General features: G+C 42.7%; 1 protein-coding gene across 5 annotated transcripts; it reads right to left on the reverse strand.

The window, feature by feature from the left end:
- Window positions 1-1,496: 1,496 nt before the first annotated feature.
- Window positions 1,497-21,775, reverse strand: TBP (TATA-box binding protein). Of its 5 annotated transcripts, none has more exons than XM_077902671.1 (8): window positions 21,544-21,737; window positions 18,993-19,195; window positions 15,121-15,518; window positions 12,373-12,460; window positions 6,363-6,454; window positions 4,364-4,531; window positions 3,357-3,451; window positions 1,497-2,258 (listed from the first exon to the last, which is right to left on the reverse strand). In XM_077902671.1, the coding sequence occupies exons 2-8, from the start codon at window positions 19,044-19,046 to the stop codon at window positions 2,179-2,181; spliced, it is 975 nt and encodes a 324-aa protein (XP_077758797.1). In that variant the 5' UTR covers window positions 19,047-19,195; window positions 21,544-21,737; the 3' UTR covers window positions 1,497-2,178. The 5 variants fall into 5 exon arrangements, with proteins under 5 accessions (XP_077758797.1, XP_077758795.1, XP_077758799.1 ...); XM_077902669.1 differs by having other exon boundaries at window positions 18,993-19,198; XM_077902673.1 differs by lacking the exon at window positions 21,544-21,737 and adding an exon at window positions 20,918-21,040.
- Window positions 21,776-22,645: the final 870 nt, after the last annotated feature.

The raw sequence follows: 22,645 nt of genomic DNA on the forward strand, positions 1-22,645 counted from the left end.
ACGCAATCATAGATCAATGAGAAGAGAGACAACTAGGCATTTGGTTCCTAACAACGAACATACCACTTCCTTAGTCTTTACAAAGGGACCAAGACTCTGGATGTAGGTGCTCGTTTGCATACAGGAAACAACACAGGAACATGCTGAGCAATACCATGTGTTTGAAAACAGCAAAACAAACTAGGAAACTACCAGCTGTAAATGTGGCTTGTAATGTTTTAAGGAAAAGAGAGGGAGGAGAATATAAGGCATAAGGAGACATAAAAACATTTTTTTTTTTTTAATGGAATTCTAATCTGTATTAGTAATTTAGGTAATGACTATACAAGACCATGGCTGTTGTGGGGGAGGGGGAGCGGGTGTTGTACAGGCTGGACTGGAACAGAAAGAGGAGCCCCCGGGACACGGACAAAGTTGTGAGTGCTGGTTACAGGGATGTCTACTGACTACCTCATGAGTTCATAGTGACTCATCCAATTCAAATTCAGAATTCAAAATTCAAAAACTACGGTTTTCTGTGTGTGCTGTATTCCACAGGGAAAAGCTTTTGAATTCAATAGTCATTGGGACTAAAAGACTTATGTCACCGAGAACTGAAATGTAATGAAATATTACATGAACAAAAGGGACCATAGAATACTTAGGAATTAACTTTTATGAAACGCAGAAGCCCTATACGAAAACATTATAAACTACTAAAGAATCTAAGAGAAGATCTACACGTGGAAAAACACTTCTTGGATAGAGGAGAGAATATTAGACTGACGGACGGCAGGGCCTCCTCCACTAGGCACGTCCCCTACACAAATACTGCCCTGAACCACAAGCAGGTGAGCAAGGGCCTCCTATGGCACGGTTTACGACGCTACCAATGATCACGGAATGTGGGAGAGGAAGCCGTACGTCTGTGATGCTATCACATTCCAGGACATACTGACTGAAAAAAAGCAAAGCTATAAAAATAATATATGCTTTAGTATTTTCTAAATATGGGCTCAAACGCTGCCCCAAAGGGCAGAATATGCACAGAAGGGGCCTGGGAGCCCCGGGGGAAGTCGGCAGAAGAGAGAGAGTTAGGATCCTGATAATGATTCTATGTGCCTCTGAACTGCCTGAAGATACACTTTGACACAGTAGCCCAAACAATAAACCCAAGAACTTACATATTTCCAGGTAACAGTCATAAGAAAAACCCCTCCCCCAGCTGTACACGAAGCCCAGCGAGGACACTGGAGGACACGAGCGCGCTGGCTCTGCGCCCTGGGGCAAATCCCACAGCTCAGGCCTGAGTCTCCGCACCAAACAGGGAACAAACCTGATCACGGGTTTTGTGAGAATTGCAGGCAGCGTATCTGGGAACAGGCGGTACTCCAGATACAGAACGTAGCAAGTTTGTGTTTCAGGAGCAACCTTCCGTTTGCAGGTGGTTCATCTGCTGTCACCATGACATACAATGAAACATTGATTGAAACAAACAGCAAGCAAGCACACACTGAAACGGTTTCAGGCAATTATATCTAAAATACAACTTTAACAGTTATGATCACATGAATCTTACAAGGTGTCATTTATAACATCAAGCTAACACTTTTATAAACAGCATTTATTGTACAGAGTACTCTGAGGAAGAAAAATATGTACAGCATTCGTTCCCATTAATACGGCCACTCTGTCCTGCAATACTGAAAAGGCGGAATGTGTCTGGCACAAAAATAACCCCTAAGAGTCACGAATTAGAAAAACAACACTTTTAAAAAAGATTTTTACTTTTCTGGTAGAAATATAAAAACTGTGGTTTATGGGGAAGAAATTAAACAAAAGAAAAAGTCCAATCAACTGTAGAGGTGGCTTTAACACTTGAAGTTTTGTACCTCAAACCAACTTGTTGACAGCAGTGTGTCTTTAAAACCTAAATATAAATAACTGGGCAGCGCTGCCCAAAGAGCAGCACAGTACGGGCGACTTACATAACACTGCGGTGTTCTCTACGCAGAAGGAAGACCACTTCCCGGCATCCCCATGGGGAACACGTGCTGGAGAGCTTCACCAGGTGCTACAACCCACAGAACATCCATTTTCTCACCAAATTGGGGCCATCCACACCACCACCATTTAAATGTACCAAAACTGATTTGTTTTAAAAACAAGTGGGTGCAGAGGCAGGAGGATGCACAGCCATTACGTTGTCTTCCTGAAGCCCTTTAGAATAGGGTAGATGTTTTCAAATGCTTCATAAATTTCTGCTCTGACTTTAGCACCTATGAAGACAAGTCGGAGGAGAGAGTCAGAAATAGCTTTTCTTAATGTGTTAAAGAGGTAAAATTACTTTAAAACAAAACCATAGGGCAGCCCGGTGGCTCAACGGTTTAGTGCCGCCTTCAGCCCAGGGCGTGATCCTGGAGACCCGGGATCGAGTCCCGTGTCAGGCTCCCTGCACAAAGCCTGCTTCTCCCTCTGCCTGTGTCTCTGCCCACCACCCCCCCCATGTCTCTTATGAATAAATAATTTAAAAATCTAAAAAAAAAAAAAAAAACCCATAAGCACAGTTCTCTCCATTACCAGTTAGACTAATAGCTACAGGCATTCAAACATAATGAGGGAATCCCTTATCACAAACCTGTTTTTGTTTTTATAGTATGTTCTCTTTTTTAAAAATTAAATTATTCATTCATTCATTTATTCATGAGAGGCAGAGACATAGGCAGAGGGAGAAGCAGGCTCCCTGCAGGGAGCCCAATGCAGGACTTGATCCCAGGACCCCGGGATCACAACCTGAGCTGAAAGCAGATGCTCAATCACTGAGCTACCCAGGTGCCCCCAGGAAAAAGTTCTTAAAATAGCTTTTTTTAACCACAAAAACAGTGCTCTGGGTGACTCCAGCTCCCTCTGCAGTTTGCCACAAGTGACCCATCTTGGTCCCTGCATCAGCTTCTGACCTGAGCAGTTTGTGACCTACGCAGCGCAGAAGGAACACCACATCATATTCCCCCACTTGCCTTCAAGCAAGCTCTTCTGAACCTTCCCCACTTGTTTCCAAGTGGCACTGCTGACAAATCCCAAAGCTTTACAGGAGCATTTCCAACTCAAAATGCCACCTCTCAGCCAATGTCAAGGCCACCTTCCCTGCTCTCCCCACTGGGGGGTCTTGCTGTGGTCTCATTTCCCTGCTCTCAACCCCCACCCCCGGATGGTATGTTTCTCACTAGTGCTACACAGTGGAGGAGAGAGGGTCAATGGCATCTACACCGCATACTATCCAACTGTCCCCACTCTGGGAAATTACTTCTCAGCACTGAGAAGAATCTGTTCGTGAAACTCTTTCAAACCTTTGGACACTACTTCCTGTTATAACTTACCTGTTAGTACAACTTTTCCAGAAACGAAAATAAGAAGAACAATTCTGGGTTTGATCATCCTGTAGATTAAACCAGGAAATAACTCTGGCTCGTAACTAGAAGGGAATGGCACAAACAGTTTAGAAATCAAAAGCTACCCGTGCTTTAGGTAAAATACTACTAACCGAACCGCAGACTCACTGGGAGGTCAACCCAAAGGAGAGAAAACTAAAGGCCAGTGAGGGTGATCTATCGTCAGTACCTGAAGACCAACAAACTGTGTTTCTAATGAGACTGGATTTTCTCACATGAGAACAAGACCTTTAGATTTATGCTCTGCAGTGTCTGACCCTTATCAAGGGTCATGAGTGGCATGTCCGATTGGAATCCCAGCAGCCTCATTTTCCCAGTTCAGATAGACGGAAACCAGTTACGACATGTGTAATTACCCTAGTGGGAAATGCATGACAGGCTTCTCTGACAAAGGGACACTTGGGTGGATATCGGAAATGTGAGTGGAAGTTTCCTAGGTGAGAAGTGAACAAGAGGGATGTACAAAACCTGGTCCAAGAGGGGCAGGAGCAGAGAGGCTGGAGCGGTGGACAGTGGCCTTGTAAGTGGCAGGGAAAATAAGAAGAAAGAAGATTCATTTCACTCAAGTTTATACTTTGCTGGCAGAGCTCATATAATGTTCACTAGAAAAAAACAATTCAAACAACTAGGAACAAAAATTGATATAAGAGGTTGTGGATTTAATTCATGCATTTAAAATGCATTTATTGAGCAATAAAATAATAGGGAATCAATTTCATCCCAGTCAAGGGGAGTTATAGATGTCAATAAATGAAATGGGAAGTAGGAGAATGGTGAGAATAATACATTTTCCAAGACATTAGGAAGAAACTTCAACATTAAATACATCTATTGCTATATCATTTGTGCTTACATACTGTTTTGCATATGTTATGAACTAGGTTTACACAGATTGTAAATGAACTGTTGCCTCAGGTAATACATTTCAGACTCACCTGCTAAACTGTTGGTGGGTCAGCACAAGGCCTTCTAACCTTATAGGGAACTTCACATCACAGCTCCCCACCATGTTCTGAATCTTGAAGTCCAAGAACTTAGCTGGAAAACCTAACTTCTGTACAACTCTGGCATATTTCCTCGCTGCCAGTCTAGACTGTTCTTCACTAGGAAAAGGAAAAAGTGAGATAGTTACAGTCAAAGCCACCTAAAATAATTATTTAAATGAGTAACTTATAAGAAGTCCAAACTAGAAAAGTTATTTTTTCAAAAAAGGCAAAATGTCACCCCCACTTCCAGTAAGAGAACAACAGACATTAACAATTTTATCATAAAGTACTCCTGTGTCCTTGAGAGAAAACTGCAGGCCTACACCAAATTACTAATACACCCAGGTTTTACAGATGTGGAGTATCTCATCAGCACTATCATTACTATTACTGTATTTTATAACCTATATATTCCTAAAATGAAAATTAACAACTTCATTTTGATAGGAAAATATTGATAGGATTTATTTATTTTTTTTTTTAAATTTTTTTTAACTTTTATTTATTTATGATAGTCACAGAGAGAGAGAGAGGCAGAGACACAGGCAGAGGGAGAAGCAGGCTCCATGCACCGGGAGCCCGACGTGGGATTCGATCCCGGGTCTCCAGGATCGTGCCCCGGGCCAAAGGCAGGCGCCAAACCGCTGCGCCACCCAGGGATCCCTATTGATAGGATTTAGACTTGACTAATGCATGCACTAATTCTACTCATTATCCATTCTTATAACACATCTGCTGGATAAACCTATGGCTTACTAATGTAGAACTTAGTCAGGAAAAGCAAAATAAAAGCAATAATACCATCCTGAGCAAAAGACTCAAGTGTAGGGGTCAGGAATGACAAAAATTAAGCATACATACATGAGATGCTTTCTTTTCCTTGAGGAAAATAAATTTATTTCTAGTTCCCTATCTTAATAAAATAATGATGCAACTAGATACAGACTACTCAATGTGTAGCAAATGGATAAAGAAAGCTAAACAGTACACATGAAAAACATGTCTAGGAAAGATAAAACCAACCAGCATTTATCGATAAACCCCAAGTTTTTGATACTTATCCAGGGAAAACAAGCAAGTCCCCTACATGAAGACTTCTGTGAAAGCTGGGGATAAACCCATGTCTTGCCTTCTGAAAAAACTCAGAGACCATGAATCCCAATGTCCACACCAATAGCCTTCCCTTCATTAAATAAGCAAAAGCATCCACAGCCCCTTCTGTGAGTGAACAACTCCAAGTCTTATATTAAGTATCTTTTATTTTAAAGTTTAATTTACTTAATTTGTTCAAACTTTATGAAGCTGATGTAACTAATCCCCCCCCCGCCACTTTTTTTTTATTCATGAGAGACAGAGAGTCAGACACAGAGGGAGAAGCAGGCTCCCTTCAGGCGATGTGGGACTCGATCCCAGGACCCTGGGTTCACACCCTGAGCCAAAGGGAGGCCCTCAACCACTGAGTCACCCAGGTGCCCCTGATGTAACTAATCTTTCCCAGACCTTTGCCTTCTACCAATTACGCAGAGTCTATTAGACAAAGTTTACAGTCAAGGCCCCAAAGTGTTAACCTTCATAAATAGGATCGCTCCAAACAGACACAGAATATAGACAAGAGCATTTTATGAAAAGGGTACACTCCTTAAGACCTGCATAACCCCAACCCTCATGAGGCAGACTATTTACAAGAGGCAGCAGTGATCTGTGACAACACACATGGTGCTGCCCCGCTGCAGATCTATATATACACTCTCACACCATTAGCTCTAAAATTTTGTGATTCCTGACCAATTCTTTGTTCACTCGGGGAGGAATCTGTGTTATATATAAAACTTTTTACATAAAGGGATCCTTAATAATAGTTTGGATGTTACATTTTGTCAAATACACATAAAATGCAACTGAATATCATGGTACTGTATGACCTAGAGAATAAACTCTTTAAACCTACCTCTTGGCTCCCGTACACACCATCTTCCCAGAACTGAAAATCAGTGCAGTGGTTCGGGGCTCTCTTATTCTCATGATTACAGCAGCAAATCGCTAAAATGGTCAGAGACAATCATTAATGAGGTCATGCCAGACTGATTTCCTTTAGGAGAACAAGAAAATGACAAAGAACATCACAACTGATAAGAAGGACCAGCTACATACAGAGGTCTCATATCTGACAGACGCTCCTAGACAGGATTCACTTACATCACCATGCAGCACGTGTGCTTCTGCACAGGGAGCAGAATCAACAGTGACTACTGAGTAAGCTGAACCTAGATCTATGTATTCTTTCACAGACATTGCAACAAAAAATAATATTTACGGGGTGCCTGGGTGACTCAGTTAAGTGTCCAACTCTTGGTTTCAGCTCAGGTCACGATCTCGGGGTTGTGGGATAGAGCCCCGCATCAAGCTTCGTGATGGGTGTGGAGCCTGCCTGGGGTTCTCTCTCTCCCTCTCCCTCTGCCTCTCCCTCTGCCCCTCCCTCTTAAAAAAATAATAATAATATTTGCAAACATTTTACTTCAATTACATCCTTAATAAATACCAGTGTCTGTTTCTACTTATATTTGCTAGCCTCTAAAACTGTAACTGTTCTTTTAATGATTTTTTTAGCAAATAGATTGATAAACCTTTTCTACCCCCAGCGGTAGTAAATCATATTACAACCATACCAACATGTAGTGAAACGGCCTTAGAAACAGTGTTAAAGTACACAAAATTGCAAATTAGGAAAAAAAAATCAAAGTTTTTATCTTTAATTTCTACTTTTTAAGTTTTGTGGGTTTTTTGTTTTTTTTTTTTTTTAAGATTTTATATTTATTTGAGAGAGAGAGAGAGAGAGCAAGCGAGAGCAAGAGCCCAGGGCAGGAGGCAGGGGGAGAGGGAAAAGCAGACTCCCAACTGAGCAGGGAGCCAAACACAGGGCTCAATCCCAGGACCTGAGATCATGACCAGAGCTGAAGGCGGACATTTAACCAACTGAACCACCCAGGTGCCCCTCTACTTTTTAAGTTTTAGGAATGTTTTTATTGCTAACATTGTAACTGAAGGGGAACATATTTTAGCCATGGATTGAATTAATGGCCTCCGTTACTAGCTTACATGATAAGAGCAAAAATTTGCTTTCAAATAACTCTAAAAATTTTAGTATCTGTAATGACATAAGAAAAAAATTCATGTATTTCTAATCAAGATGACTCTTTAACAAATTAGACTGCTTTAACAATTTTAGTTTTAAAACTGCTCTATGGGGCAGCCCAGGTGGCTCAGCGGTTTAGCTCCACCTTCAGCCTGGGGCATGACCCTGGGGACCTGGGATCGAGTCCCAGTCGGGCTTCCCTGCAAGGAGCCTGCTTCTCCCTCTGCCTGTGTCTCTGCTTCTCTCTCTTTCTCTGTCTCTCATGAATAAATAAACAAAATCTTAAAAGAAAATAAAATAAAACTGCTCTATGTCTTCCCTCAGATTTCACCATCGTGCAAAAATGCTAGCCCTATATTCCAGTTTACACAAGTACCAAGAAAAGCATTCCCTAAATTCCCTCTACTGGTTTTATTGATCAAATGGTATCATTTCACTGAGGATTATAAAATTGTAAAAGCATGTATTCAAAGCAAATAAAATGATAGATGAAAGATTAATTATTTCTAATGCTACACATTATACAGGCTTGCCAACGGATAAATGGTCACTTCCAGACCTTAGTTACCTTGGGATCTTAGACAAATACTTAAAAAAATTTTAATATAGGGATCCCTGGGTGGCGCAGCGGTTTGGCGCCTGCCTTTGGCCCAGGGCGCGATCCTGGAGACCTGGGATCGAATCCCACGTCGGGCTCCCAGTGCATGGAGCCTGCTTCTCCCTCTGCCTGTGTCTCTGCCTCTATCTCTGTGTGTGTGTGTGTGTGACTATCATAAAAAAAAAATTAAAAAAAAAATTAAAAAATTAAAAAAATTTTTTTAATATATAGATAATTTCTTAAGAAAAAATAAAAACACTGGTCAAGAACAGTTTTTATTTGGCATTTACTTTCTTTTTAATATGCTGTGTAATAACTTTAATTTCTTGATGGAAGAATGTCGACATATATGTTTATTTTACCACTTTAGACAATTATAGAAGGGATATGTGTATCTGCACTGATGGAGAGACATATTTCTCAGTTATCTGCCTTCTAGTTTTCCTTGTGTCTGTACACAACCACATTGGATTGCTTTGGCTAAAGACAGTAACAAATATAAATGGTTGAGACTATACCAGGCACAACAGGTAATATATACAGTATCTTCTTATTAACGAAATTGTTATTTTATTATTACCACAAATTCAACATTATATATGTATCATTTTATTCAATATGCTGATATTATATTTCAAAGTCAAAGATAAAATGCTTTATATGATGAAAACAGTTAAACAGTTCTGACTTCTCCTTTCTTTCTCTCTCTCTTTTTTAAAGATATTATTTATTCATGAGAGAGAGAGAGAGAGAGAGAGGCAGAGACACACAGGCAGAGGGAAAAGCAGGCTCCATGCAGGGAGCCCGACACGGGCTCGATCCCAGGTCTCCAGGATCATGCCCTGGGCCAAAGGCAGGCGGTAAACCACTGAGCCACCCAGGCTGCCCCTTTTTCTCTTTCTTAAACTCCAAAAAAATAAGAACTGTTTTTACATCGAGGTGTCTTGGTAATTTCCCAAAAGGCCACTGGGTAACCATAAAGATTTATTCTCTTACCATAAAAAAGGAGGGGTTCTAAAATAATTAGCCATATTTGATGTTCTCTATATTTTAATTAGCTCAAGCAAGCTGACCAAAAAGTCTCAGTAGCTAAATAAGCCATTTTTGTTCTTAGCCAGTTATTACAGCAATATTTTATTTTGGACAGTTCTGTATAGGCTACAGCTTCCTCGCCTGTATATAAAAGACAGGTTACGCTTTAGAGAGCTAGAAACTTGCTCCAAGACCATTACTTAACAATTTTCTCAATGCACAGCTAACATTTATTTATCCAACTTAGCTATCAGTTATAGCTGCTAAACATACCCCTTCCGTTATAGCTGCTAAACATACCCCTACACATCTATCATAGTACTTTGCTTCCTGTGTGACTGTTAAATACTGCTCCAATCTAAACCCAACTACTTTACTGCTCCCTCTTAAAAAAAACAATTTTAATAAACTATCAAAATATGTCTGAACCTGCCTCATTCTGTATTGCTGATACATCCTAGAATGAGTCCTTCAATAATGATTCATAAATTTAACATAATCAAGGTATACTTTATGTTGATATAACATCTAAATATTGTTTTAAGGTTTTATTTATATACTTAAAAGAGAGAAAGCAAGTGAGAGAGAGAGCACAAGTGGGGAGAAGGGGCAGATGGAGAGGGAGGAGCAGACTCCCTGCTGAACAGGGAACCCCAATGTGGGGCTTGATCCCAGGATCCCGGCCAGGATCACTACCCAAGCTGAAGGCAGATGATTAACTGACAGAACCACCCAGGGGCCCCACTTCTAAATATTGTTATAAAATATTATTACAACAGCTCATTATCTACTAAAATTGCGATCTTACTAGTAGAGGTTCATGAGTAAATATTAATAGTCAATAAGATTTGGGTTTATGTTACGAGGAAAATAAAAGAATTTTCTATCTTCTTTGGATATCTCCAAAACATTAAACATAGTGACTTATTAGAGAAATCATACTTCTGAAGAAAATATCAATTGTAAGATTACAGCCTACTCTAGGGAAAATGGCTTCACTAACTCACGTAAACAGCAGCTCTTACTAGGTTTAGGTGCCACTAACAATACAATGATATAGTTTTCAGGCTGAGGAGGAAGGAAGAAACTTAGTCATTGTCTTTCTCTTGGTTTTATTTAATATCTCAAAATGGCTTGGTGTCACTCAAAATCATCTTCCAAGTTTTAATACTCAGGTATGTGCATATACACGTTGAGTATAAACAAAAGGCCAGAAAAAAAAAAGAGAGAGAGAGACACACACACACACACACACAAATATGTACATAGATTCAAACTTCACAAGAATATTGGTGAGGACAGAGGAAGACACAGACATGGCCAACATGCACATGAGAAAATGCTCTGCATCACTGGCCATACAAAATACAAATCCAAACCACAATGAGATACCACCTCACCCCAGTGAGAATGGGGAACATTAACAAGGCAGGAAACCACAAATGTTGGAAAGGATATGGAGGAAGGGGAACCCTCCTGCACTGTGGGTGGGAACGTGAACTGGTGCAGCCACTCTGGAAAACTGTGTGGAGGTTCCTCAAAGAGTTAAAAATAGACCTGCCCTACGACCCAGCAATTGCACTGCTGGGGATTTACCCCAAAGACTCAGATGCAATGAAAAGCCGGGACACCTGCACCCCGATGTTTCTAGCAGCAATGTCCACAATAGCCAAACTGTGGAAGGAGCCTCGGTGTCCATCGAAAGATGATGGATAAAGAAGATGTGGTTTATGTGTACAATGGAATATTCCTCAGCCATTAGAAACGACAAATACCCACGATTTGCTTCGACGTGGATGGAACTGGAGGGTATGATGCTGAGTGAAATAAGTCAATCGGAGAAGGACAAACATTATATGTTCTCATTCATTTGGGGAATATAAATAATAGTGAAAAGGAATAGAAGGGAAGGGAGAAGAAATGGGTAGGAAATATCAGAAAGGGAGACAGAACAAAAAGACTCCTAACTATGGGAAACGAACTAAGGGTGGTGGAAGGGGAGGAGGGCGGGGGTGGGGGTGAATGGGTGACAGGCACTGAGGGGGGCACTTGACGGGATGAGCACTGGGTGTTATTCTGTATGTTGACAAATTGAACACCAATAAAAATAAATTTATTAAAAAAAAAAAAAAGAAGCTGTGGTCTATGTATACAGTGGAATATTCCTCAGCCATTAGAAACAACAAATACCCACCATTTGCTTCGACGTGGTTGGAACTGGAGGGTATGATGCTGAGTGAAATAAGTCAATCGGAGAAGAACAAACATTATATGGTCTCATTCATTTGGGGAATATAAAAATTAGTGAAAGGGAATAAAGGGGAAAGGAGAAAAAATGAGTGGGAAATATCAGAAAGGGAGACAGAACATGAGAGACTCCTAACTCTGGGAAACGAACTAGGGGTGGTGGAAGGGGAGGAGGGCGGGGGGTGGGGGTGACTGGGTGACGGGCACTGAGGGGGGCACTTGACGGGATGAGCACTCGGTGTTATTCTATATGTTGGCAAATTGAACACCAATAAAAAATAAATTTATAAAAAAACAAAAAGAAAAAAGAAAAAAAAAGAATATTGGTGAGGATATTTAACTTGAGAAGTTCAAAAGGCTACTTCATAAGCCAAGAAAAACTACAACAAGAAAAAATTCAGCAAGATGCTGAATTCTTACTTAGATGTGATCTAGTAGTAGCCAAACCAAAATCTAGATGTGCTTAATAACAGCATATACGTAGTTCTGTTGATTAAGCTTTTCTTTGTTAAAAGGGCCAATGCTAAAACAGCCCAAGTTTCCAAAAAGAGATTCATTATTTATTATTAATTTATTATTAACTTCTGGCCAATCCTGTTTCACCCAAGTACCCTTCCCCAAATCTCCAACTGGGTTATTCTGAAGTAAAATCCAGATAGTATATCATTCCATTCTATATAGATTTAAAAACATAAACGGAATCATACCACATATTCTGTTCTTTAATGTCACAGGATCCCATCACAACGGGCAAATAAATTTTAGTTTATGGCATGCAGACCGCCCTGACTCTAGGGTCTCTCACATGGTAGCTACTCAATAAAAAAAAAGATACAAATTTTGCTGGCATCAACAAACCTAAGCATGACGCAAACATTTTGTTCTAAGGACCTTTACCAGTAAATTCCTGTATTATTATAGTTTGAAATACATTATAATTGCTCTGACCTTGGGATTATATTCAGCATTTCGGGCACGAAGTGCAATGGTCTTTAGGTCAAGCTTACAGCCAAGATTCACTGTAGATACAATATTTCTGCAAAAAATTTGAAGAGAAAACATGATTATTTATTTAACTTTTACAGGTTGAGATGTTTGATATTATCTAGAAATCTGATTCTTTTACTAGAACAAATTTATTTACATTGGTTTAATTTAAACTAATTTAAAAATTTTTTAAATATATTTTTTTCTTTATTTATTTATTATAGTCACACACAGAGAGAGAAAGAGGCAGAGACACAGGCAGAGGGAGAAGCAGGCTCCATGCACCAGGAGCCCGACGTGGGATTCGATCCCGGGTCTCCAAGATCACACCCTGGGCCAAAGGCGGCGCCAAACCACTGCGCCACCCAGGGATCCCCAATTAATTTAAATTTTAAATCTTTAAAAATTGTTGACATTTATTACTTGTTTAGTACACACCCTTATGAGCATTTCACATAGGTTACCCTACTTAATATTTAACAATGCACTAGGAAGTAATAACTATTAATATTCACACTTTCAGATGAAGAAGCTGAGGCTTAAATGGGGCAGTACCTTGCTCCAGGTAATCATGGTTCCAAAGTGGTAGTGTTTGCATCCATCTATCCCCATCTATCCCCAGAGCCACGCCTTAGCCCTTTGAATGAAACTGATTGCCCATTAACCATCATGCATGAGCATGGAACATCCCTGTCCCGTGAATACTGATTCCAAATTGCGAACACATCTCCAATTGTTTCTAGCTCACTGCTGCTTTTGGTTCTTTCCCATCCTGTCAAAATGCAATACTTTGAAAACTTGATGGCTCATAATTTGGTTGGATAAGAAAGAAGATAGCTGCATACTTTAATATACAATATTAAGGCCAATTAGAATGATCAACCCAATGACTGTTTTTTTTTTAATATTTTATTTATTTATTCATGAAAGACACAGGTAGAGAGGCAGAGACACAGGCAGAGTGAGAAGCAGGCTCCTTGCAGGGAGCCCGATGTGGGACTCGATCCTGGGTCTCCAAGATCACACCCTGGGCTGAAGGTGGCGCTAAACCGCTGAGCCACCTGGGCTGCCCCCAATGACTGTTTTCATTTCTACATCCTTCCAGGGATCCGTGGGTGGCTCCGCCGTTTAGCACCTGCCTTCCACCCAGGGCGTGATCCTGGAGTCCCAGGATTGAGTCCCATGTCGGGCTCCCGGCATGGAGCCTGCTTCTCCCTCTGCCTGTGTCTCTGCCTCTCTCTCTCATGAATAAATAAAATCTAAAAAACAAAAACAAAAACAAAAACTGTTTCTTTTCAATCAATTTTATATACACACTTGCCTTTAGCATGTCTTTACTTACAAACTGAATCAAGTTGTGGTGCATCCACCACAAATTTAGTCATACAATTGCTACGCATACTCATTTTTCCTTTTTTTTTAACAAACAGTACATAGGGTTCAAATTTCTCTGTATCCCCAAAACTTGTTATATTCTGCTTTTGGCAGCTGTCCTAATGAGTATGAGGTGGTATCTCATTGTAGTTTTGATCTGCATTTACATGTTTAGTGATGTCGAGCATCCTTTCATGTGGTTATTGGCCATTCGCATATTTTCCCTGGAGAAATGTCTATTCAAGTCCTTTGTCCATTTTGGAATCAGGCTGTTTGTTTTTTGTTGTTGGGTTTTAGTAGTTCTCTAAATATCTAGATAATAACCCTTTATTGGATACATGACTTGCAACTATTTTCTTCCATCTTGTGGGTTGCATTTTTACTCTGTGAACAGTGTCTTGATAAAAATTTTCACGTAGTTCAGGTTATCTGCATTTTCTGTTGTCACCTGTGTCTTTGGTGACACATCCAAGAAAACATTGCCAAGTTCAATGTCGTGAAGCTTTTGTCCTATATTTTCTTCACTGACTTTTCCTTTGGATCTTATACTTAAGTCTTTTATCTATCTTGAGTTAGAGTTTGTTTTCATTTTGTTTGTTTTTTGTATCCAAAATCTGGTTTATTGGGATATTTTCCCACTCCCCTTGATTCATGGTGCTTTTAGTGCTGCTTCTGCCTAAAAGACCATCCTTCTGTAAGCCTTGCTTTTTCCTCCTGTGGGCTGGCTTCTCATTGACACATATGTGAGAATATTTGTATTTTTTCAAGAATTTTTCTCCTACCCCTATCCACTCTGCACCCATTTCATTTATGTAGAAAAATCCATTTAGGACAAGAACAGACATCTTCAACTTGTGGAAAGGACAGAGCTCTTCAAAGTTATATATAGCCCTCATAATAACCAATGAAGACAAACAAGGACCACCATGAACTAAGACTAAGTAACTAATCTTCCCTTCCCAAAGACTGAAAACATCACAAGGGAGGGAGACTACAAAATGCTTGGTTCAGCAAATCAGCTAGAGGGAAATGTCTATAAAAACAATTTGGTAGCTTGTGTTTATATATTTGGCCCAGGATTATAAACATGAGCTACCAGGTCTGAAGATGTTATGCGAGCCTTTTACTGAAGGGACTGACTCACTAAGGCAGCTTAGTATCCCTTTCTCATGTAAAAGTGAGAGAGAGAACATACATACTTGATATATGATGACTACTATCCTTAATGATATTAAATCCTTAAATAAATCAATCCAGTTGAAAACAAAGAACAGCAGCACCCAGTCCAAAGGACACTTCCAGGGTGAGAGAGAAGACACAACACAAAGTACTCACTGTAGCTGTGGCACGATCCCAGAGCTCTCAGAGGCTGGTGTGGCAGGGGTAATAGGGGTCATGGGGGTCATGGGGGAAGGATAGAGGGGAGTGGTGCCCGGCAAGGGTGCAGTGGTAAGAGTCTGTGAGTGGAAGAGCTGTGGTGTCTGGCCCGAGGCTCCCTGGGTCGCCTGCTGGGATGTCGACTGCTGCACTGCTGTCACAGCCTGCTGCTGGGCCTGCTGTTGCTGCTGCTGCTGCTGGGCCTGCTGCTGCTGGGCCTGCTGCTGCTGCTGCTGTTGTCTCTGCTGTTCCTCCAGAAGAGAAAGGCTGTTGGTGTTCTGGATAGGCTGTGGAGTCAGTCCTGTGCCATAAGGCATCATTGGACTGAAGATAGGGATTCCAGGAGTCATGGCACCCTGCGGAAAGTCAGGAGAACAGTAAGTCAGGCCAGCTGGTATGGGGTGGTTTCTGCACCTGTGTGATAGAAGAGGCGGTGAGATGTATAAGGACAGATGCCTTCTGAATATAAATGGGGTTATGATGCCTTAACAGAAATGCATTTGCTGTTCTTTCTTCTTCACCACTTTCTTCTTCACCATAGCATGGTAGGTAAGAGCTTAGTATTTGGGATTATACCTGGGTGTGCAATCCAACCCTGCTACTTACTACATGTGAAAACACGAGGAAGTTGCTTAGCCCTAATAATAGTGTTAGTAATAATGTTCTAATACATAACTGGAGTGACTGCCCATCGATGTTTAAACTACTACCCTAGCATACAGCCCATTCACTCTCAGTGACTATTATCTGTCCAAGGTTGGGTGATAAATCACATGCTTACCCTAGAGATGCCACTTAACTCATTCAACGCAATGACAAGCACATGGAAAACACTCCGTGTTAACAACAATAATGACAATTGTGAGAATACTATTCAAAAAGGTGGATCATTTGCTCTCCAAAAAGTTTAAGTCAAGAAAATCCAATGCATCTATCAGAACAGTCTCAATTTACTTCTCCAAATACTTAACTTTTCCAGACACTGTTACATTTACTAACTTACGAGTCTCAAAACAGCCCTTTGGAAGAAGGAAAAATAGATGCTGTTCTTCCCACATTAAGGACAAGAAAACTGACACCAGGAGAAGCTAAATGACTTCCCTAAGACCACAGATCTCACTAGTAGAGAAGCCATGATCAACGCCTAAGTTTTCTGGACACCCAGTCAGTCCACTGCCCTCACTCAACAACAAAATCCATGGAGCTCATGGAGCCTGCAGAGCTTGCAGTGGTTTTGTGAACCTCTTAAAATTATACCCAATATTTCTGCCTGAAGGAATCCACAGTGTCCAGTAGATCCTCAAATAGGTGCAAGATCCAAAAGAGAGCCACAATCCCTTCCCACTTCTACCACTTTATTTGACAGAAAGCATAAACCAAAACTGTCTAAGGAATTTCTGTTAAATTGTTTCACCAACATGATGGCAGGAAGAATGTGAGGAGGAGGATCAAATGTATACCGCAGCCCTAACTGTATAGGAGTTAGTCTACGGCATCTAACACTCTATAGACATTCAGGTCACATTACTTTGAAAAAGTAAGGTTTTGAAAGGTCTTCCTTTCTTTATGTCACATAAACAGATGAACTCAAAATGGATCACAGACATACGTGTAAAAGATAAAACTATGTTGAGAAAATCCTTAAGACTTTGGGTAAGACAAGATTTCTTAAGATACCAAAGCACTAATCATGAAGTAAACTGATAAATGGACTTCAGAAAAAAGTAAGAGCTTCTACTCTTTTAAAGACACCATTAAGGAAATTATAAAGGAAGCCACACCACAGACTGAGAGAAAACATATATAATACCTATACCTAAGAAAGCACCTGTATCCACAATATATGAGAGCAACTATAATACAATAAAAGACAAATAAGCCAACAAACAAATGGGCAAACGATGCCAAGGACATTCTACAAATGAAGACAAGCAATTGGCCAAAAAGCACTTAACAAGATGCTCAAAATCATTAGTCATCAGGAAAATGCCAATTCAAATCACAAATACTATTAAGCAACAACTAGAATAGCTAAAAGTTAAAACCTCAAGTATCAGTGAGGATGTGGAACAACCAAAACTCTCACATGCTGCTGGCAGAACTAGAACATGGTTCAACAATTTCTCAGAGTGAAACGTATACTTAACCATATGGCCTAGCAATCCCTCTCCTAGGTATTCACCCAAGAGAGACAGAAACAGTAGACACACAGCCTGTTCACAAATGTTTACAGCAACTTTATTCTTAACAGCCCTGACCTAGAAACTCCCCCTAATGTATGGATACACAAAATGTGATACAGCCACACAAAGGAGCATTACCTGACAATATAAAGGCATCTGTGGACATACAAGTGTTAAACTGGGCAAAAAACACAGATACACACAAAAAAACACATACTGATATAATTCCATTTGTCTGAAACTCTAGGCTAGGCAAAACTATCTTTAGCTAAGGATCAGATCAATTGTATACACAGGTATATACAATTATCAACACACTTAAAAGGGGTGTTTTTATTTTATGAAAATTTTATCTAAAGGTTATTTTCTTTTTTTTTTACATTTTTTAATTTAAATTCAATTAATTAACATACAGTGTATTATGTTTCAGAGGTAGAGGCCAGTGATTCATCAGTTGCATTTATCACCCAGTGCTATTACATCAAGTGCCCTCCCCAATGCCTGTCCCCCAGTTACCCCATCCCTCACCCACCTCCCCTCCAGTGACCCTCAGTTTCCTAGCGTTAAGAGTCTCTTATAGTTTATCTTCCTGATTTTGTTTCCCTCCCTTCCCCTATAACCTCCTGCTTTGTTTCTTAAATTTCATGAGTGAAATTATATAATTATCTTTCTCTGATTGACTTATAGATTAAGAATTTTTTAAATTTATTCATTAAAGAGACAGAGAGTGCACGTGCACATACAAGTGGGAGAGGTGGAGGGAGAGGGAGAGGGAGAGAGAATCCCAAGCAGACTTCTAGCTGAGGGCAAAGGCTGACACAGGGCTTGATCCCACAACCAGTGAGATCATGACCTGAGCCAAAACCAAGAGTCAGACACCCAACCGTCTAAGCCACCTAGGTGCCCTGCAAATAATATATCTACTTTTTTAAAAAAATTAACCTTTTGGGGAGCCTGGGGGAGTGAGTCAGTTGAGCATCCAATTCTTGGTTCGTAGGATCCAGCCCCATGTTGGCCTCTGCACTCAGTGCAGACTCTGTGGAAGATTCTCTTTCTCTTCCTCCTCTCACTCTCTCCTCTATCTCTCTCTCTCAAAAAAATCAATTAAATCTTAAAAAATATAAGTAGATATGTTTTCTCCTTAAACATAAAAGAGAAAGGATAAAACCAGAAAATAAGTGATGCCTGGGTGGCTCAGTGGTTGAGCACCTGCCTTCGGCCCAGGGCATGATCCTGGAGACCTGAGATCAAGTCCTGCATCGGGCTCCCTACATGGAGCCTGCTTCTCCCTCTGCCTCTCTCTGTGTGTCTCTCATGAATAAATGAATAAATAAAATATTTAAAAAATAATAATAATTTGGTGAGATTTACTCTCAGAATCAACGACCCGATAATCACCTGGAGCACTTTCATAAATGTTTATGGAAAGAGTAAGATTATAAACAAATACATATTTTAACTTCCAAATAAACTCCCTGAATTTAACACTATCATGCCTACCAAAGTCTAATAGAACTTCTCAACAAAATAGAAGCTTAAAAACATATACATCCATTTTTAACAATACGTGGTTAAATCCCCTTCCTTCCTTTTTACAACCTCTAGCAATGCAGATTCCCATATATGCCCTCCCTCCAGCTGTATTACCTGAGGGGAGGCCAGGCCCTGAGCATAAGGCGGCAAGCTGTTGTTCTGATCCATGATGTTCACTCTCTTCTTGGTAAATCAAATACCTTTGCACGGGAACTTGCCTCGGCATTCAGTCTTTTCCTAGAGCATCCCCAGTACACGCTTCTTAGCGATTTCCTCAACTGTTTGCGTTATCCTCATGCACACCAAGAAATAGTAATCTGCTTTGAAAAAAATTTGAAGTTTAATGTAAAAATACAGGCAAGCTGTAGAGTCTTATAAACCAGTTTCATGATAACACACAAACTAGAAAAAAAAAACAATGAAACTATTTTGGAATATATTTCTTTTAACCTTATAATGCTGAAATGCTATTCTTTTCGTGTGTACTGTGACTGCATGTAAAACTGTCAATAGAACAAAAACTACTTTATTACATGTTTAATTTAAAAACTCTTAAGAATGTTCGAAATTAAGGTGTCATAATCAACATTAAAAACTTTTGGGGAGGGGCACCTGGGTGGCTCAGCGGTTGAGCATCTGCCTTCGGCTCAGGGCGTGACCCCGGGGTCCGGGAATCAAGCCCCACATCAGGCTCCCTGCAGGGAGCCTGCTTCTCCCTCTGCCTGTATCTCTGCCTTGCTCTCTCTGTGTCTCTCATAAATAAATAAAATCTTAAAAAAAAAAAACTTTTGGGGAAAAACACTCAGAGAAAACAAATTCCTAAGCAAACTTATATCTGAGCAGAAATATTGATTTAGCACAGTATACACAGTGCTATTTGATATTTTGTATCCTCCACAACATCTTGGGTATAAGTTCAATAAATACTGAATTGGATCCAATACACTTTAGTGTGATCATTTACTGATCTTCTGGTTTATTTTTTTTAAGATTTTATTTGGTTTGTATCCCAGTGGGGCCTATGTAAACAAATAAATAACTAAATATATATATATATATATATATATATATATTTAGTTATGAGAGACAGAGAGAGAGAGAGGAGACACAGGCAGAGGGAGAAGCAGGCTCCTTGCAAGGAGCCTGATGTGGAAGTCGATCCTGGATCCTGGGATCATGCCCTGAGCCTAATGCAGACACTCAACGACTGAGCCACCCAGGTGTCCCTGATATTCTGCTTTAATAGAACACAGAAGCTGTACAGACCCAAAAATAAATAGCACGTTTTTATACATGTAATAACTTGATTTCTTTAGAACACATAAACACGAACTGTACTCTATCTAGCTTTCTTTATTAGCTCATCGTCTCTTTACTGGCTACATATTTTTTTATTTCTTTTAGACAAAAGAACCAAGTGACTACTTAAAGACCGTTTGTTGAGTTTAGTTCCGATGGATCCTTAACTTGCTGAGGGTTCTGTGAGAACTGGATCAAACGGGACTGGCTGATTAACACATCAAGAACAAAATCTAGTTATCACCTAGTAAACACAGGATAAATGTTAGCTCCCGTGAGATTTCAGTTTAAACATCATCTACTAAGGTATTGTCACATATTGAGCCTGCTGGTCTCAAAGTTACAAGCTGTACACAAAAGGCACGCAGGACCTTCCAGCTTGTACAAAGCAAGCACTCAGTCGTTTGTTGGACGAATGAGAGAACCGGACAGTCGCTTTGGGAGGACAAGGGAGCCAAAGACTACGCACCCTACATACTCGTCACTGAAAAAGGCCAAAAAAAGGAAGAAAGAACACTCTGCTTCAGAAAACGTCAGATATAAGAAAAGTGTATTTTTAAAAGTGTTTTCCTGTAATAATAGAAGTGCTGACACCATGAAATCCGTGAGAGCAAGGCCATTCGCATCCGACTTCGCTGTGCCGGGAGCGCGGGATCCCGCAGCGCGGCGGCCCTGCCCGGCGGCCGGCGGAGGAGGACGGCGCAGCCCCCGCCGCGGCTGGCAGGGCAGCGGGGACTCACGGGGGGCTCCGGTCCCGGAGGCGGAGAGGCGCGGAGCACGGCCCTGCGACCCGGGAGCGCCGACCGCGAGCGAGTAGGCAGGGGCCGCCCGGGCCGCGGCAACAAGGAAGGGGGCGGGGTTGGGAGCGCTCAGTACCGGAGACTCCCCGGAAGCTGGGGGCTGCGCGGCCCGCCCCTCCCCGCCCCTCCCCGCGGGCCCCCTTAAGACCGCGGAGCCCACAGCCAGGCCGCGCCCAGACGAGCCCTGCAGAGGGGGCTGCTCCACGTCGGGCGCCCGGGGACGGAGCCGTGAGGCCCGCGCGGCCCCCGGCGCCCGCGGTAAACCGAGAGCGGAGGCTCCCGCGCCGCAGTCCCGCTCGGGGAACCCCAGGAGGACGCGGTGCGGCGGGCCGGGCAGGGCAGCCGGAGGGGCCGGAGGGGCGGCCCCGCGCCCGAGCAGGGCGGCTCCCCAGCTCTGCCGACGCGGGCGGCGGGTACCGGCCCGAGCGGCGCTGCACGAGCGCAGGAGCCGCGTACCCCCCGCGGCCTGCGCGCCCCTCGGCGCCCCGCCGTCGCCCCACGGCCGCGCCGCAGGCCTCGCCTCCGCGCCGGCGCTCGGACGACGAGAAGGCGACCGCGGCTGTTACCTGCGGTCCCTGCACGGTCCCCCGCGGGCTCGCGAAACCGAAGTTCGGCCGCAGGCGGCCCAGGCGCCCGCCACGGCGACCCTTTCCGACCCTACTGAACTCCGGGCGCGAGCTGATCATGTCACTTCCGCCAGGACCGCCCTCGGCTTCAGCAGGCTACGGACGCCGGAGCGGCGGCCATGGGAAGTGTTGGCGCCCGGGCACTTCCGCTGTTCGCCCGAGCGCCGGGCGGAAGGGCGAGGAGGCGCCGGCGGAGGCCCCGGCCGGAGCTCTTCCTAATTGGTCCCTGCTGCGGGGAGGCAAGATCGGGATGTTCAAACGTTAACTTTTTAAACCGTCCAGCCGTGTGACCTTCGGCGAGCTCCCCGAGCTCCCCGCCTCCGCTGGGAGAATGGAACGCGAATGGCAGGAGCCCTCCGAGAAGCTGCGAGATTGATGAGGGCCCGGCACGTGGGACGCCCTCGGGGCCTGAGAGCCCCGGACACGAAGATAGGAGGAAAACAGCCTGGCTTAGACTGCGGTCCGCTGGGCTTGTGCCACGGCCTTCTCACCCGTGCCGCAGACTAGGACGGAACCCCAAGCTCGGCTCCCTCCCTGGGAAAGCCGATACTGCAGAGAGTGGAAAGGAACGGGAGCTTCAGCAGGAGGCCGACTCCGGTCCGAGGCCACCTCCAGGGTTTCTGCCTGGCCCCGGGCTCCCAAGGGAGTTTAGGGCAGCCAATGAGTAGGAGTGCAGCGGTCCCTAACTCCTTGATGAGGTGCGGACTCCTGGTGCCGCCTCCAGCGTCATCACAGTGCTCGGGATTGGACCGGGGTCTGGTTCCTTAGGGGCCAGACTTGTGCAAGAGAGTCTGGTTTGTTTCCTGCCGTCGGAGGTGCCCTGCTCCTCCCAGGAAAGCATGCATGGGGCACAGATACACACAGAAAGGCTACTCATGTGGGCTAAGGCTGCTTGCCGAAGCGTAAGGGATACCGGATGGGCCGGGGGAGCCAAGGTGGCTTCAAGGGTATCAGTAGTTTTTTCTTACTCTGTTCACGTCCTCATGCGTGGGACCCCAGGGTATCTCCGTCTCCCCTACGGTCCATATAAGCACATTCATAT

The sequence above is a fragment of the Canis aureus genome, chromosome 7 (assembly GCF_053574225.1).
Source record: "Canis aureus isolate CA01 chromosome 7, VMU_Caureus_v.1.0, whole genome shotgun sequence".
In the NCBI taxonomy this organism is placed as follows: domain Eukaryota; kingdom Metazoa; phylum Chordata; class Mammalia; order Carnivora; family Canidae; genus Canis; species Canis aureus.